Here is a 16,601-nt window from a genome sequence, read left to right as displayed (position 1 = left end):
AATTTCTCAAATGTTTACATTAGTGGGATAGATTTATAAGTTATAAACACCATAATATAAAAAATAATTATTTATACAATTTAACATATTATAATAATGTGTGTATTAGAAAGAAGATTGCATATGAATAAAAATAATTTTGAAGTAGAATTTTAAAACTAGTATATTATTTTCATTTTTATCTTTTTATTTGTTAAGTAACTTGATGGATTAAATAAAACAAATTTAATAATTAAGAAAAAACAAATATAAAAAATAAAGGGAGGTATATCATATATGCAATAATTAAAACAAAATTTTAATATATTTTCGCGGCTTTTTATGAAAATTCAAAAAACTCCCGCTATTTTTGAAATTGCTATTTATACCAATTTTCTAGTACGATTTGGCGGGTTTTCGATTAGGGTTTCAGATTCGGAGAATTTTCTAGAGAGATGAGCGCCGTCAACATTACGAACGTCGCCGTACTGGATAATCCGGCACCGTTTCTCAGTCCTTTCCAGTTTGAGATCTCGTATGAGTGCCTCGATGCTCTTAAAGACGGTAAAATTTTCGTTCTTCTGTCGTTTTATTTCCTTTTTGATGTCAAAATTGTTTGTTTTTGGGGAAAAATTAAGCAAATAGTTTGCAGTAGCAGCGGTGATATAGTTGTAAATGCGTTTTTAGTTGAACTTTCGAAGTCAGAATTCAGAGCAGGTTTGTTAAGTTTGGAGCCTAGTTAGGAGGGAAAAGTATTCAATTTGATTATTTCTCTGTTGCGAAGTGATTTAAATTTGTTATTTGAGAAGAGGAAATGAGATTATCGAGATGTCAATTCCTATTTATCATTGAATTTTTGGAACTTGATTGATTATTTTTAGCGGGTTAAAGTTTTCATGAAATGATGTTATTAAGTTAAGTAAATGTTTATTACACTGCTACTTGTGCTATGTTAGAAAAAATAATTGTGATTCATCTCTATCACTGAGTTAGGTATAAAGTCTATGCACACTTTGTCCTTCTCAGATCCCACTTTGTAGTTGTGCAAGCATGCACCGGTAACTGAAAAGATACAAATAGATATGTAAATGAAATACGAGGCCTCAATCAAATGGGACAGTGGGTAGAGTTGAATTTTTTTCAACTGAGGAGTAGCCTTTGGTCCTTCTTTTGGTGCACCTATAGAATTCCAAGTTGTATAGGAAATTGAGTGGAGGTGCTGCTATATAGTTGTTGTTCTCATAGCATATCAGTTTTGAACTCAATTTCACTTGCTTTGTTGAGAAATCCTTTTGTTTCTAAGTCAGTTTCCAAGAATATACTGCAAGTAATGGTTGTGGGAAGGGTTCATTTCTGTTACCTGTTGCTAATATTTCCCTATAGTTATGTGAATAAGACAAAAAGACTTGTCCACTTCCACAACTTAATCTATATCGAAACTCTAAATATCAGAATAGCTTATATAGTTGTGTGGAACAAGGTTAGAGTAAAATTGGTAAGATCTTACTTTAGCTTTTGTGACACTACCTGCATCAATACTCATTCTCTTCCTGAAGCATTAGTGCATGAGTTGAGTAGTCTACTTTATCTTGAGAATCCCACTCAAAAGAATGTTCCCTCTAATACTTTCTCCTATTATCTAACGCTCTGATGTGGGTTATTTAGAAAAGAGAAATAAGAGAGCATTTGAGGGGGTAGAGTCAAGTTTTACTCAGGTGAGGAGTAGCCTCTGCTCACTTATCTTCTTTTGGTGCACCTCTAAAGTTCCTTATTGTATATAAGAATGGGTGGATTTTGTAGATTCTTTACCTTTTGGTATATCCTTTATATGCGACCAGCTCAACCATATCTATGAATAAAATACTTTTACCTTACAAGAAAATAAATAAATCATCTAATGCTCTGATTAGTGATTACCCCCTTGTGTTAAGTGTCAACTATTTATAATTTTTCCAGCATCTTGTGATTTGTCTCAACCCTCAATGGTTATTGGTTAGGACTTTTAGAAAGGATCTAAAATTAAGCAATCCCCAAAGAGAACCCCCTTGGGATCAGTAATTTTCTTGAACTGTATTTCTTTTTGTTATGGTCACTATTCAAACAGTTTCCTTTTCCTTGTGCTCTTTTATTTGTCCTAGTTGTCATAGACTATTCATGACTTCATGTAACTTAAGTTGTTGCTGAAACTTTCTGTCTTGCATCATGGTTCATCTCGTCTGAACGATTGAAATTCTTTAAGGTTAAATTAGTTGAGTATGTGAATTTCGCAAATAGGATTTCCCTTCAGAAATCAGAAGTATCAACTCTACCTTCTGACCATTTCATTTGTTTCAGATTTAGAGTGGAAGCTGACTTATGTGGGATCTGCTGAGGATGATACTTATGACCAACAACTAGAAAGTGTTTTTGTTGGACCTGTAAATGTTGGGAAATATCGTTTTGTGCTTCAGGTAACGAATACTCTTTTTAACTTTTCAATCTCACTTAATTGTGCTAGAGATTGAGACTTATGCTGAAACCAATTTGCAGGCTGATCCCCCTGAACCATCCAAAATTCGTGAAGAAGATATTATTGGTGTCACAGTATTGCTATTAACATGCTCTTACGTGGGTCAAGAATTTATTCGAGTAGGATACTATGTGAACAATGATTATGATGATGAACAACTAAAAGAAGAACCGCCTCAGAAGGTTTTGGTTGATAGGATCCAGAGGAATATTTTGGTTGACAAACCTCGAGTCACAAAATTCCCCATTAATTTCCATCCAGAAAACAATGAAGATGGAGAACAAGCTCCTCCTCCTGACAATGCAACAGAAGAAAAGGTGCTTGGAGAAGAACCTGTTTCTTCACCCAAGCAATGTAATGAGCAGTGTCCTCAAACTTGAGAAACAACAAGCAAGACAAACTGCTTTGGCTGTCAAAAAATTCTCCCTTCAGAGTTTGATATTTCAATGATGTATTGTGCCATCTTGTTATAATCTACAAATCTTGAGTGTTGATGGTATATTTTTAATTTCTGCCTCAACATGTACACATCGATTGTTGTATCTGCTATAGTCATATCTAGCCGAGACAAGTGATTCTCAAACCAAATGTTGATTTGTAATCCAGTATTGAGTTACATGTGATTTCTGCAAACGTTTTATCTTTGATTGTTATACTAGATGCTATTCCAGTCTCTTATTTGGTGCTTGAACTTCCATTTTGTGCTTTGTTCTTGTTTATCTTTGTTTATATTAACTGGCTTGGACTTGGCTTGACGTTCAATCCTAGATGTCCAAAAGGAAACCATGGAGTCAAAAACTTGGTAGTTATGGAACATTTACAGAAGCAGACTTTTGTCAGAGAAGTTGTGATTGTTGTTCATTACTAAGTTACACCAACAGATATGTCAAACTAGACAACTCTTGCGAGTTCTATAAGAAGAAACGTTGTATGTCACCCTTTTTCTGCTAAGAAGTTCACAGATCTCCCCATTTACCATGGGAGGTATCACTAATAAAAACTTATCCAAGTTGATCTTTCTATGTATTTTTAAAAAAGGAAGAACTACGGAGTACGGAAAGAAGAAACCAAAAGTATTCACAATTGCAAGCACATTTCAAGATTAGACGAAAAGAAAGCTGTGAAGGAAAGAAACCATGTAGCAGAACTTCAAGGAAACTACGTTACTTTCCTTATCTAGGTGCTAAGATATGTACCAATGTGTAATGCTTCAACAAATTATATAGATTTTATAGAATACTATGTTAAAACAAGTCGTAATCTTATTAATAAAAGCAATTCTGAATATGCTCCTTGAAATGAGTAATAAACAGTGATATTAGTCGTTGGCACTTTGAATTTCCAGCAATATTGGTGTGAGATCAAGAACTTTCTCTTTTTTCATAAGTAAACAAAGTGGCAATTTCAGATGCCTTACTTCATCTTGGAAAAAGCTTTTGATGGTGTTTCTTATTGGCGGATCCTAGCATGGCGGGTGATTTATTCATACCTCTGTGATGCCTTAGTAGTTGCCACCAACGAAATTTGTTTATCACCTTCTTATTGCTATGTTGTTCTTTGTCTACTGGTCTACTGCTGCTATGTTTCGACTTCTTTGAATGCTGGATATGTTGCATCAGCCCCCGAGCAAGGGTATGGAATTGGTCCCCCTTCGGCTTTTTTCCAGCTTGCTTGTCGATTGCTGACTTCCCAAACTTTTCCAAAGCCTTTTCTCCATATGTTTCATCCTTGCTTGATGAATAGTGACTGGGGAACCTTTTCCCTCTCTGCCTCAACAAAGATGTTTTTTTCTCCTCAGCTTTATCATCCTTACCATGATGGTGATGGTGGTGGTGGTGATGGTGAAAAACTATTGCTAGCTTGTCTTTCAATTTCTTCCACCTCCCGTTATGTTTCTTTGATTTTTTCGAGTTAGCAGACTTGTAGGCACGTGCAGGACTTGACCTCCTTGATGAAGAATCTGCTGAGTAGTACGAGAGTTCTTCAAGATGGTCAGACCCTGAAGGATCAAGTGATGAGGATCTCTCCCCCTTGCTTTCATGAGGCCTTTCACTACTAATTGGGGATGAGTTACCCTCACGGCCACTGCCGCTTGAGCTGACCGTATAATCAGTTTGACTACTATCTCTTCGAGGATATGATTCATCTTCTCCATAGCTGCTTGTTTCATCTGAATACTGTGTCTTGGATAGAGCCTGCCTTGGCAAGGAATCATCTTTGTCACTACTGTAAGTGCTTGTCTGCTGCAAATCTGTCGAGCTGGAAGAGTAGGGTGAGCTTGAATGTGAAACCTCTGATTCCTGTTCATGCAAATGCCTTCTTCTCAGTTGTTTCATGCGATTCCTATTCTTCGGATATTTACTAGAATTCTGGTCCAAGTTTGCATAAGAGCTCCTGGATGGTTTGAATTGACCTAACTTGTGATTCAATGCTGATCGCCTCATTATTGAATGCTCTGAATAAGGTGAATCCATTCTGCTCTCATTAGTACCGGACCGAGTTAGCTTGCTAGTGCCTATGTTGTTTCTCGAAATATCTGCTGCAGGCAGCCTGACATTCAATTTTCCTAGCTGCCCAATTTTCTCGTTTGAAGGCATTTGGTTTTGGTTCAGGTTCTCGTTGACCAACATCGCAGGCAAAGCAGCATAAGGATTCTGTCTTGAAGTACTATTATTTTGATTCTTTAATTGCCCCAACGGCTCAAATTTGTCAACAACGGACTGGATGCTCTGATTATTAATTATGTTTCCTCTCTGTGTCTGCCACGGATGCTCTTCAACTAAGTCTAGCTCTGTAGACATATCACAATGCTCAGCAGGGACAATGCTTGCTACTATCTGTTGTTGTCTCAACTGATTTGACTGGAAACTACTTGACTCAGGAGGCGGCGATTGATCTGCTGAAATATTTGATATTCTGATTGATGGAATAGTATATCCCGGATACAATGAACTTGATGCGCCTTTAGGTTCTTGACTGTATTGAGTAATCACTAGCTGTAGTGAGTCAAGTTTATCATTCACGACAACTCCCTCTATCTTCTTGATGGGACTAGCTAACTCTACTTGTGGCACAAAGTTAGTTATCGGTTTGAAGTTATGGTCAGCTGCATGTCTATCAGCAAGAACAAGGTCCTCAGCATCCATCTGCAAAGCTGAAATGCGCAATTCGAGTTGTTTAATGACATCATCGGTTGAGAGATGATCATGGTTCTGATCAGGTACCGATCTTATCAGACCAGAAAAGTTATGCACGGATTGTGTAAGATCATTAGCTGGTCTGTCTGATAAGGAAGCCACAGTTTCTGCACCGCTTGATATGCAATGGAGATCGAGCACTTCTTTCGGCTTTCTACTTTCAGTGCTTACTGATTGCAATGCTTCTTGTTGAATATCCCGAGAAAAACTGCCGAATAGACTATTCTGCTGTTCTTGCAACGCCACGGCCTTTGTAGAATGTGAAGCTTCTATTTCAGAAGATTTAGTGTTTATACAAGGAACAAATGGCTTTTCAAATTTTGGGCGCTGACAGATTCTGCAAAACTTTCTTTTCTTTCCAGTTTCACTTGCACTGAATCTAAATTTTGGACGCTGCACACCAGCTGTCTGAGTAACTGGAACGATAGATTCCTGCTTCTCTTTCGATAAGGTGGATTCCTCCATGACAACTGGCTCATTTCCACAACTTTGAATAACAGCTGAAGATTTTGACATGTCTAATAAAGCAAGAGGACGTTGCTTCACCATGTCAACCAGATGTTGAGGCTGAGGTAAGTTGTGCACATGCGCCTGATGTGCTATGATCTGTGGGCAGTAGGAACGATACGATAAGTCTAAATAACGAAGATCTAACAATAAAAGTTCCCTCAGTAAGCAGAGAAATTTTTTACCACTGGTATTACTAACAAAAGGCCAATTTTATTGCACAAGAGATAAAAAGAACCAGACATGTACCTCAGAATGAGCCTTAAGAACATCATTCGTTGTTGTATCGAGTAAATTCTTTAACATGAGTCGCGCTTCATGGTCCAACTGTTTGAAGAAAAAAAACAAATACTGTCGGAAATAGGCGTTAAGAGTCCTAGACAGGCGTATATAAGATGAAACAAAGGAGATATATTACTCCAAGATTGCTATCCCGACCATCAAACAGGCCAGATACCAGACATAGAACACAACACCACCTAAATTTAGAAAAGAAAATTTGGCCAGTCTACCACTTAAATATAATCCCAACCACCCTGGTATGCTTCTTCTAAAAAAAGAACAGCCCGGTGCACAAAACAACCTGCGTTCATGCAGGCTACGTGGAAATGCTGCAACTCAAGAGTATGATGTACACAACCTACCCCTAACACAACCATCAATGACCGATTCCAGTGCTCGAACATATGACATTTAGGTCACACATAGACAATTTTATTGTTGCTCCACGACATTAGTGAAGCCAAAGACAAGGTAAAAGTAATTACTTTGTCACAGTAATAAAAGCTTAAGGCCAAACGAAGTTCATAACATCAAACTTTTTTCATCTCAACCCCTTTAAACCCCTTCTCCCCCAAAACCAAGAAACTGAAATCCACAAAGCAAACAAAAAAACAAAGCTATGGTAGGAATTTAAATTATTGAACCTCCATTTGACTCGTAAGTCCCACCATTAGCCCTCATACAAACTAAAGCCTATTACGAGTACAACAACAACATAGTCAGTGTAGTCCCACAAAGTGCGTCTAGAGAATGTATGCAAACTTTACCTCTACCTCATAGGTCCAGTAGACCCTTGTCGACTTAAGCCTATTACGAGTATGGCCATATAAATAAGCACAAATAAGAAACTTACACCATCAGAGTTCAAGTTTGAAACACCGTCTCTGTCATTTCGCAATAGACCATACAATTGCCTTAAAGCAAGAAGGTTTGATTTTATGTTGTCAAGGTCCATATCCTGGTTGACAAACAAGAAAAGTCAGTAAAAATCAGTGTGAGATTACACAACTACACTGCTACAACTACCTAAAAAGATCGAAAATTACTTTACGAGAATTTTTTTCAAGAATATACTAAAATATAGGTTCTAGTCAAAGTGTGCCATTTAGTTATTCACCAACTTCAAGCTAGCGTTTGATCATAGATTTTGAAAATTTAACTTCAAATATCTGTCTGATCATGAAATTTGATCTTCCAATTCCCCCAAAAGAACTCAGACCAACTTTTAGATTTTCTCGACTTTCACTCACAAAACATCAAATCATTTTTTCAAAATAACTTCAAATTAAAAAAATCACAACTTTGCCAGATTTTGGGTTTTTGGGACTTCCACCCACAAAACTTCAATATTTTCCCCAAAAATCACAACTTTGCGTGTTTTTGAGACTTCCACTAACAAAATTTCAATTTTTTTCCCCGAAACAACTTCGAATTCCAAAAATCGCAACTATAAAAACTCAGTTTCAAGTTTCAACATCAAAATTTACGACCAAACAATAGCCAAATGTTGAGACTATCCAGTGATAACATAACTTTGTGATACTCAGTGACTGAAAAATCAAAATTACAAACCCAAAATTCCCTGAAATTTCATGATTTTAATCACACAATATAGACAAATTTATTTTTTCAAAGCATACATTTGAACAGATTCCAATTTGTTTTCTGTTCAAATTGTTTAAAAAATGGAACAATAAATAAATAAATACCTTATTCTCCATAAATTTAAACAGATAAAAAATAAAAAAAACTGCAAAATTTTGGTGTTCGCGCCTACTCCTGAAAAATTGACAAAGCGGTTTGTTTGCTGGCTAATTATAACCGCTTCCAAACATTTGTTTATACCATTTGAAATTTATTTTATTTTAAAAAAGAAAAGAATATAAGTTTTTTTTTGAATTTTTACCCGGTATCTAGTACTCGCATAGGTCATTGGCACAAATATCCCTATTTTGGGTGTAGTTTTTAATTTTTGCCCTTATTATATTAAGGGGAAAAAATATGTGCGACGGTATTACTAACAATAAAATAATAAATAATTTTTATTCAATATATATTTATATTTTCGTATCACAATATATCATAAGTTATGCCGTGTAATTCCAATGAAACATATATCGTAAACAGAGGCGTATCCAGGATTTCGGCTAGATGGGTGCACGATTATGAAAAAATGTATCTTAAATATAAATTTGATCGATTTGACTTTTTGATTATTAATATGAACCATTAAATTTTAAAACTTATAGGTCCAAAATATATAATACTACTAGTTTTAAATTTTAATATACACATTTGATTTAATTATATAAAAATTTACAGTGCTAAATTTTTTAGGAATTTGCAATGTAACACACTTGAAAATTTTGAAAGATTAAAGGGGAAAAAAAAGCAAAATTAGTTGAAATGTCAAAAGTATAACTGAGAACCACTTGAAGAGGTGTTACTCAAAAAGACAACATAGATATAAAATTTAAATTTCTATCCTCACATAGATAGGTGCACCCAATCATCATCATCGTATTATTATATGATACTTTGAACATGGGTTCACATATCTATATTTAAATATTTTTTTTAAAATATGACACTACTATATATGATCTAGAGAGGGGAGCATGGGTTCACGTGAACCCACGGCACCCCCTCTAGATACGCCTCTGATCGTAAAACCGTAAAAAACTTAACTTAATTCATGTAGGTCTTATATTGAGCGAGACAAAAACTCAATTTCAGAACTCATAGATATATGAGGTAAAAGAGGCATAATTTTTTCCTAAAGGAACTTAGGTCCAATGGGGCACAATTTGATTGCACGCTTTGTATGATATTTTTAGAGCGATTCTTCTAATAAGCCATTTTACATATTTAAGACTTAAATCTAAGATATTTAATAAAAAGTAAGGATCCTAACCATTCTGTTACAATTTAAAATGACATTTAAATTTAAATTATTATAACTACGACAGTGATTTTTCTTCACAACCACTCAACCAGTGTAATTGGTTGTTACTTACCATTATTTTTAAGTAATTAATAATTAATGGTATTAAATAAAATAGTGATTAGTGTATGGAATTATAGTTACAGTTTTTAAAAACTTCTTCTGGCCACACCTTTTTTCTCTCTCTCATTTTTTTTAATATAAAAACTAGATATAAGAGTGTGTTAATATTAGCTCAAAATATGTTGTTTTCATTGTTCTGATTTAATTGATATAAATTAGATTTGAAACGTCAATTCAATTTTTATATGTTTTTAAAAATATTTGAAGTATTAAATTGTTGTAATTTATAGTAACTTTTATGCTATTTTCAAATAATATGTGTCTCTCCCTTTGTTCCTATTATGTGACACAAATGGAATTTGAAGAGACAATCAAATATTTTGTATGATTTTTAAATATTTTTAAAGTATTAATTACTGTGAGTTATAGTATTTTTAACGCGATTTTCCAAAAAATATATATTATCCCCCATGCCTCAATTTATGTGGCACTAATGAAATTTCGAGAGTCGGATATTTTTTTATATTTTAAAAATAATTTAAATTGTTATATTGTAAGTTATAGTCCTTTTACATAGTTTTTAATATATAATCAAATATTTCAAGTTGCTAATATTAATTATTACAATTTATAATACTTTTAATATAATTTTTAAATATATAAAAAGATTAAAAAAAGTAAAACAAATAAATAAAGAGAAAAAAATATATTGAAAAAGCCCCATTACAAACACATAACTTAGATAGACAAGTCATCTGCGGATGCAGGATTATCATTAAGGGGTGTCAATAATTGCTAGAATACGTAATTTCAAGGATTTTTTCACAATAACTTAACCATTTTTACTAAATTTTTAACTTGTGTCAAAAAATATCAATACGAATATATATATATATATATATTTATCAAATTAAAATTTAACCTTTATATACCATGTAACTGCTTCTTATAACATAGATAATTGTTCAGAAAATTTACTCAATAAGAAGCAACAATTTTGCTGCTACACCTATAACATGATTCAAATTTTGGCATTTTAGGTGGAAACCTATTTGTGTCATGTTTTTGTAATTTCCTCAAATTAAGAAGGGGTGCTCTAAGTCTATAACCTAGTTCCAGTGGTCCACAACATCAATTCATGCTATTTTTATTTATTTAAATTATGATATTATTTTGTTTCAACTTAAGATATTTTATTCATAAGTCCAAACTAATGAGACAAAATATTTTATTTTTTTTTCATTACTTATTTTGCATATATAAATAAATTAATTAACCTTCAAATTTTTTTTAGCTTCACATAAATAAAAAGGTCAGAGGAAGTAACATATTAAATCACATTGATGGCAACACACATAAAAAATTATGTTGACTTCTGAAATAGTATAAATGTCATATAAATTGGAATAAAGAGAATAACATTTACTTCCTCTGTCCCAATTATATATTACGTTTTTCAAGAGTCAAACAATTTAAGTTTGATCGGAAATTTACACATGAAATCATATTTTTTTTGTGAAACTTGTAAATTTGTAAACTACGTAAAAAGTACTATAAGTCACAATTATTGAAAAATATTTAAAAGATATATGAAAATTCAAGATCAAAGATAAACTTGTTTGATCTCAAAATCTGCAATATATCACATAAATTGGAACGAAAAGAATATTATTTTAAAATTATATTAAAAAATACTATAAATCACAATAATTAACATCACACAAATACATATACTAGTATATAAAAAAAATAAAAAATATAACAAATTTTCAAACTTCCTCTATCAACAAATCCAATCTCACAATTTTTTTAGCTTTTACAAGAACAAGACTTGACATTTTCTCTATTTCTCATAAAAAAAAATACAGTCTTTTTCTAGTATTTCAACTCTTTTTACAATACATTTTCAAAAGTGGGGCTTTGCTCTCCTCTCACTTTTATATAAATCTTGAATTCTCACATGGTATTTTTCAAATAGGGCTTTATTTGCAAGATCAAGACTTTTTTTTAAAAAAATCTCTTTTAAAAATTCAAGTTTTTTTACAAGAAATTTTTTAAAAGGGTATTTTTTATAAGTTCAAGACTCCTCTTTTTTCATGGAGAATGTAGAAGAAGGATTGTTATTGAAAGAAAAGGAGTTAATTGAATTGAGATATGGAGTAATTTGGGAGGAAATGAAGGAAATTGGTTATTTGGCTGGTCCAATGATAATTGTGACACTTTCACAGTATTTTTTACAAACAATATCATTGATGATGGTTGGTCATTTGGGTGAACTTGCCCTCTCAAGTACTGCTATTGCTGTTTCTATTGCTGGAGTCACTGGTTTCAGCTTTCTTGTGAGTACATATCTATTATTTTAATTTATCTTACATACTTTCCTTTTTAGTTCGTTTAAAAAGAATGTTACTTTTCTGTAGTTAAAAATAATTTAACTTTAATTTTTTTCTTTTTTACTATTGTTAGAGTGGGTTAGAGTTTCCCATTGGGGAATGGACGGATGGTAAGCTTATATGGACTTGGATAATACGCCCTCAATAGGTAGCTTTTGAGGTTTGATTAGGATCATGTGTCAGAACTAAGTCCATCCCTGTTTGGGCTCTCGGTCCACGATTCAGTTGGGTTGGGTGTGAAGGTGGTGTTACTTGTTAGAGTGGTTAGATAGGTTGGGGGAATTGAAGGATGGTCTACTTATATGGATTTGAGTAATCCTCCGTCTAGTTAGCTTTTGGAGTTGTGTTAGGCACATGTGTCGTATCTTCACAGCTCTTACTAAAATGATTTATAGTCACACTAATATCTAAGGTTTATTTTAGATTACAAATTTCTGTGCCACATGAATTGGGATGTAGGGAGTGTTATTTCTTGTATTTGAATTTAAGTTATATACGTCATCAGTTTAATTGCACCCAATTATAGTGGATTGTGCCTCTATTTTTCAGTAACCATAGTAGGCTTGACATGAAGAGTTGCATAGAGTTTAAAGTTCTTTACTTTGGAGGTTGGAATCTTTCTATTCCGTACATATTTGTTCCTGAGCTATTTGGCATAATTATGTATCCCGACTGTTATATCGCCTTTATCTTTATAGCAAGTCCTTATTTTTAAGATTACAAGTTTCCTCTTCTTTTTTTTCCGGAGGGTTAAGAGTATAAATGCTTCAGTATATGCAGTTTAATTGGTTATAGTAGGTTCAGACACTATTTTTTCAGGTAATTATAGTAGGCTTAACATGAAGAGTTACATAGAGTTTTAACTTATATACACTTACTGTTGGTTCACCTTTAGCGGGTAGTGCGTCTTATTACACTATGGATGTCGATGTATATAAGTTAAGCTCAGTTTTACTTGTATATATATATTTTGGATGACCTTATAGTGTTAAAAGTCATTACACTACGGTTGATTGGATGTTGATGTATATAAGTTAAACTCGGTTTAGCAGTATGTATGCTTTAGCTGACCTGATAGAAGTTAAAAATTATTACTCTGTCTATGTCGATGTATGTTAATCTCAGTTACTTATAGTCGTAGATCAATTTTTAAGCTATAGATGAAATTAAACTAGTTATGTATTTTAGGGTGTCAAACTCATACTCAATACCTATACAGTGTCAGTGAATAGAACTGAAACTCTTTCTTCTATATGTATAATAACTTGTAATGTGTTATAGTTTACAATTTTGGGAACTTACTAAACTACGTGCTAAGTCAAACAGAGTGACCTATAAACTATCTTGCTCGGATTTTCCAAAAATGCATAGCTTGTGGAGGATCCGACACACACTTGACAGTATTTTTGAAGAACCGAGGAACATAGCCTATAAATGCTAAGGGGAAGCAGATAGAATTTTTGCGGTCAGGCTTTGAATAAGAATGTGTTCTAACTAGAGTTAAAGAGCAGAATTTATTTTTTCATTTTCTATTTTCAACTTAGAGGGCGTAGTTATAAGTTAGAACTTTTGTTTGAGTAACAAAGCATTGCTTATAAATAAACAATTTCTCTAGTAACAAGTATTACATTTTACCATTTTTTTGCGCCTCTCCACTAACTAAAATCTGAAACTGTCATGTAGTTGGGAATGGCCACTGCACTAGAAACTCTTTGCGGTCAGGCTTTCGGAGCTAAGCAGTATCAAAGACTTGGTACTCAAACATACACAGCCATTTTCTCTCTCGTCATTGCTTGCATTCCCATCGCAGTTTTATGGTTATATGTGGGGGAATTGCTAACTTTCATGGGGCAAGATCCTCAGATTTCTCATGAAGCCGGCAAGTTCATTAAGTGGATGATTCCTGCTCTCTTTGCTTACGCGAATCTTCAGTCACTTGTTCGGTACTTTCAAATGCAAAGTATGATTGTTCCAATGCTCATAAGCTCTTGCATTACGATATGCTTCCACATACCGCTGTCTTGGGTGCTAGTGTTTAACTCTGGCTTAGGTAATATTGGCGCAGCAGTGGCTGTTGGTATATCGTTGTGGTTGAATGTCATAATTCTTGCTTCATACATGATGCTGTCTCCTGCTTGTGCAAAAACCCGTGCACCAGTGTCATGGGAGATCGTCAACGGAATGATAGAGTTCTTTCAGTTTGCTATCCCTTCTGCTGTCATGATTTGGTACTTCAACAGCTTAGCTCGGCCTATTTTAGTAATTTACATACACTTAACCTTCACATGTCATTCTACGTAACTAATGCTACGTTTTGTATTTGTAGTCTTGAATGGTGGTCATTTGAGCTGCTCATCTTACTATCCGGACTATTGCCGAATCCCCAACTTGAAACTTCAGTACTATCTATATGGTATATTCTAAATCTTGTTCTATGTTTCTCAGACTCTCCAAAAATGTTGCCGCACCCATGTCGGATCCTCCAAAAATACACTACTTTTGGAGGATTTGACACGTAGTGGACGACATTTTTGAAGAGCCTGAGCAAAGATAGATCTCACTCGTAAATGATTGATTCAATCAGTAATATGATTTACAAGGTCCTAAATTTGCTTGTTTCTTGTGATATATTCCATGGTGCAGCCTGAATACTACTTATACCCTTTATGCAATTCCATTTGGTCTCTCTGGCGCTGTAAGGTATTTTTGAATATCTAATCGAACATTCCCTTTCCACATAGTTTTTTTCTCAAATATGTGGTTACTGAACTCCTGTTTACTTTCAGCACTCGAGTTTCTAATCAATTAGGAGCTGGAAATCCTCAAGGAGCTCGCTTATCCGCGGTTTCTGTAATGCTCATTGCGGCCGCAGAGTCAATACTAGTAGGCACAACTGTATTTGCTTGTCGAAATGTATTTGGCTACATTTTCAGCAATGAGAAGGAAGTCGTGGACTATGTCGCAAACATTGCTCCTCTTTTATGTCTATCAGTCATTATTGACAGCTTTCAAGGAACCCTTTCAGGTTAGACTTTCTTTACATCAAGTTACTACAGTAAAATGTAACTACTACGAGTGGCGAGCCTTGTTTTCAACTGAATCCCCTTTGCCAGAAAATTGTACTACGTATATAGGTTAGACTTTTTCCACATCAAGTTACTACAAGAAAATTGTAAGGCGGAGTCACGTCTACCAAAGGGTATTCAACTAAATCCCCTTTGCCAGAGAATTATACAATGTATATAAGTTAGACTCTTTCCACATCAAGTCATTACAAGAAAAGGTGACATATGCCGGTGGTGGAGCCACATTTACCTAGCGGTTTAACAGAATGCCCTTTGTCGGAAAATTGTACAATGTATACAAGTTTACTACAAGAAAAGGTAACAAATATCGGTGGGAGAGCCACATTTACCTAGGGAGGTTAACTGAATCCCCTTTGCCAGAAACTTTTTCCACACTAAGTACAAAAAAAGGTAACGGTAAAGATATGACACTTGGGCTTAACTCAATCTGGAAAGCTAGTTAGTAAAAGGAGGATTGTTGAAATCCATGTAAGCAGATCCTCAGTCCATTCTTCAACCAATGTGAGACTCTAAAAGTAACAAATACCAGCGGCAGAGCTACATTTGCTGGAAAATTGTACTATGTATATTGGTGATTTTTCTTCTTAACGTACATATATATACGTTGTTGAATCTGCCACTTACAGATACATGACAAGAACGGACGTATAATTAACTGTGGTATAATGCACATTGTAGGTGTCGCGAGGGGATGTGGCTGGCAGCATATAGGTGCCTATGTCAATCTTGCTTCGTTTTACCTTTGTGGAATTCCTATCGCTGCTTCATTAGCATTTTTGCTCAACTTTCGTGGAAAAGGCCTGTGGATCGGCATACTTTCTGGTGCAATTCTGCAAACTATTCTACTCTCTGTTATAACATGCTGCACAAATTGGAAAAAACAAGCTGCAATGGCAAGGAAAAGGCTTCATGCTGATGAAAATTCATCAGTAGATAACATGTTGTCCTAAAAAAATGTAGAAAATTCTCTTCGAAATACTCTAATAATGTTAATTGGTTTCTTGAGGCATCTTTGCTCCATGAAACCCGAATAACAAGAGGCCAAGTGTCATTTCCTAATTGTTAGCAGAGCCACGACAACCATCGAGATAACCTCATTGAGGTCGAGGATTATGGTAGAAGGTTAGTAGGTACTTAAGCATTGCCATGCTTCTAGTTGTATGATTTAGGTATCACATAGTTCTTTTTCTATATGTATTACCATCTATTGTTACACTTGTTTTGTGCACTGTTATTTTATTATCTCTTATTTCTTTTTTCTTTGGGAAAAGGGTCTGAAAAATACTCCAACTTTGGCCGAAATTGCTGTTACGATACCAAACTTTATGGAAGACCTTTTACCCCTGCACTATTTAATAGTGTATTTTAAAGGTATATATGTGCCCACGTGGACACATTACTAATTATAATTATGCAATATTTATGATGTCCACATGGACACATACATACCTTTAAAATACACTATTAAATAGTGTAGGGGTAAAAGGTCATTTCCAAAGTTCGGTATTGTAACAACAATTTCGGCCAAAGTTCGGATATATTTCAGACCTTTTTCCCTTTTTCTTTTATGCGTCAGTTACATTTCGTATGAGCCGTGGTCAGAGATAAGATTTGTGTACATCCTATCCTCCTACTCATAAT

General features: G+C 34.3%; 3 protein-coding genes across 3 annotated transcripts; 2 read left to right on the top strand and 1 right to left on the bottom strand.

The window, feature by feature from the left end:
• Positions 1-405: 405 nt before the first annotated feature.
• LOC102599244 (probable histone chaperone ASF1A) lies at positions 406-3,166 on the top strand. Its single transcript, XM_006344139.2, has 3 exons — positions 406-543; positions 2,314-2,429; positions 2,509-3,166. Exons 1-3 carry the CDS (start codon positions 435-437, stop codon positions 2,866-2,868), a joined length of 585 nt encoding a protein of 194 aa, XP_006344201.1. The 5' UTR covers positions 406-434; the 3' UTR covers positions 2,869-3,166.
• Positions 3,167-3,697: 531 nt separating this feature from the next.
• Positions 3,698-8,215, bottom strand: LOC102584585 (uncharacterized). The gene is made up of 4 exons (XM_006344259.2): positions 8,184-8,215; positions 7,328-7,432; positions 6,442-6,519; positions 3,698-6,291 (listed from the first exon to the last, which is right to left on the bottom strand). The coding sequence occupies exons 1-4, from the start codon at positions 8,193-8,195 to the stop codon at positions 3,907-3,909; spliced, it is 2,580 nt and encodes an 859-aa protein (XP_006344321.1). The 5' UTR covers positions 8,196-8,215; the 3' UTR covers positions 3,698-3,906.
• Positions 8,216-11,521: 3,306 nt separating this feature from the next.
• Positions 11,522-16,095, top strand: LOC102598926 (protein DETOXIFICATION 14-like). Its single transcript, XM_006344138.2, has 6 exons — positions 11,522-11,820; positions 13,558-14,102; positions 14,201-14,287; positions 14,518-14,574; positions 14,661-14,899; positions 15,639-16,095. Exons 1-6 carry the CDS (start codon positions 11,578-11,580, stop codon positions 15,908-15,910), a joined length of 1,443 nt encoding a protein of 480 aa, XP_006344200.1. The 5' UTR covers positions 11,522-11,577; the 3' UTR covers positions 15,911-16,095.
• Positions 16,096-16,601: the final 506 nt, after the last annotated feature.

The sequence above is a fragment of the Solanum tuberosum genome, unplaced genomic scaffold (assembly GCF_000226075.1).
Source record: "Solanum tuberosum cultivar DM 1-3 516 R44 unplaced genomic scaffold, SolTub_3.0 scf00051, whole genome shotgun sequence".
Lineage (NCBI taxonomy): Eukaryota > Viridiplantae > Streptophyta > Magnoliopsida > Solanales > Solanaceae > Solanum > Solanum tuberosum.
This window is presented reverse-complemented; position numbering and strand designations above follow the sequence as displayed.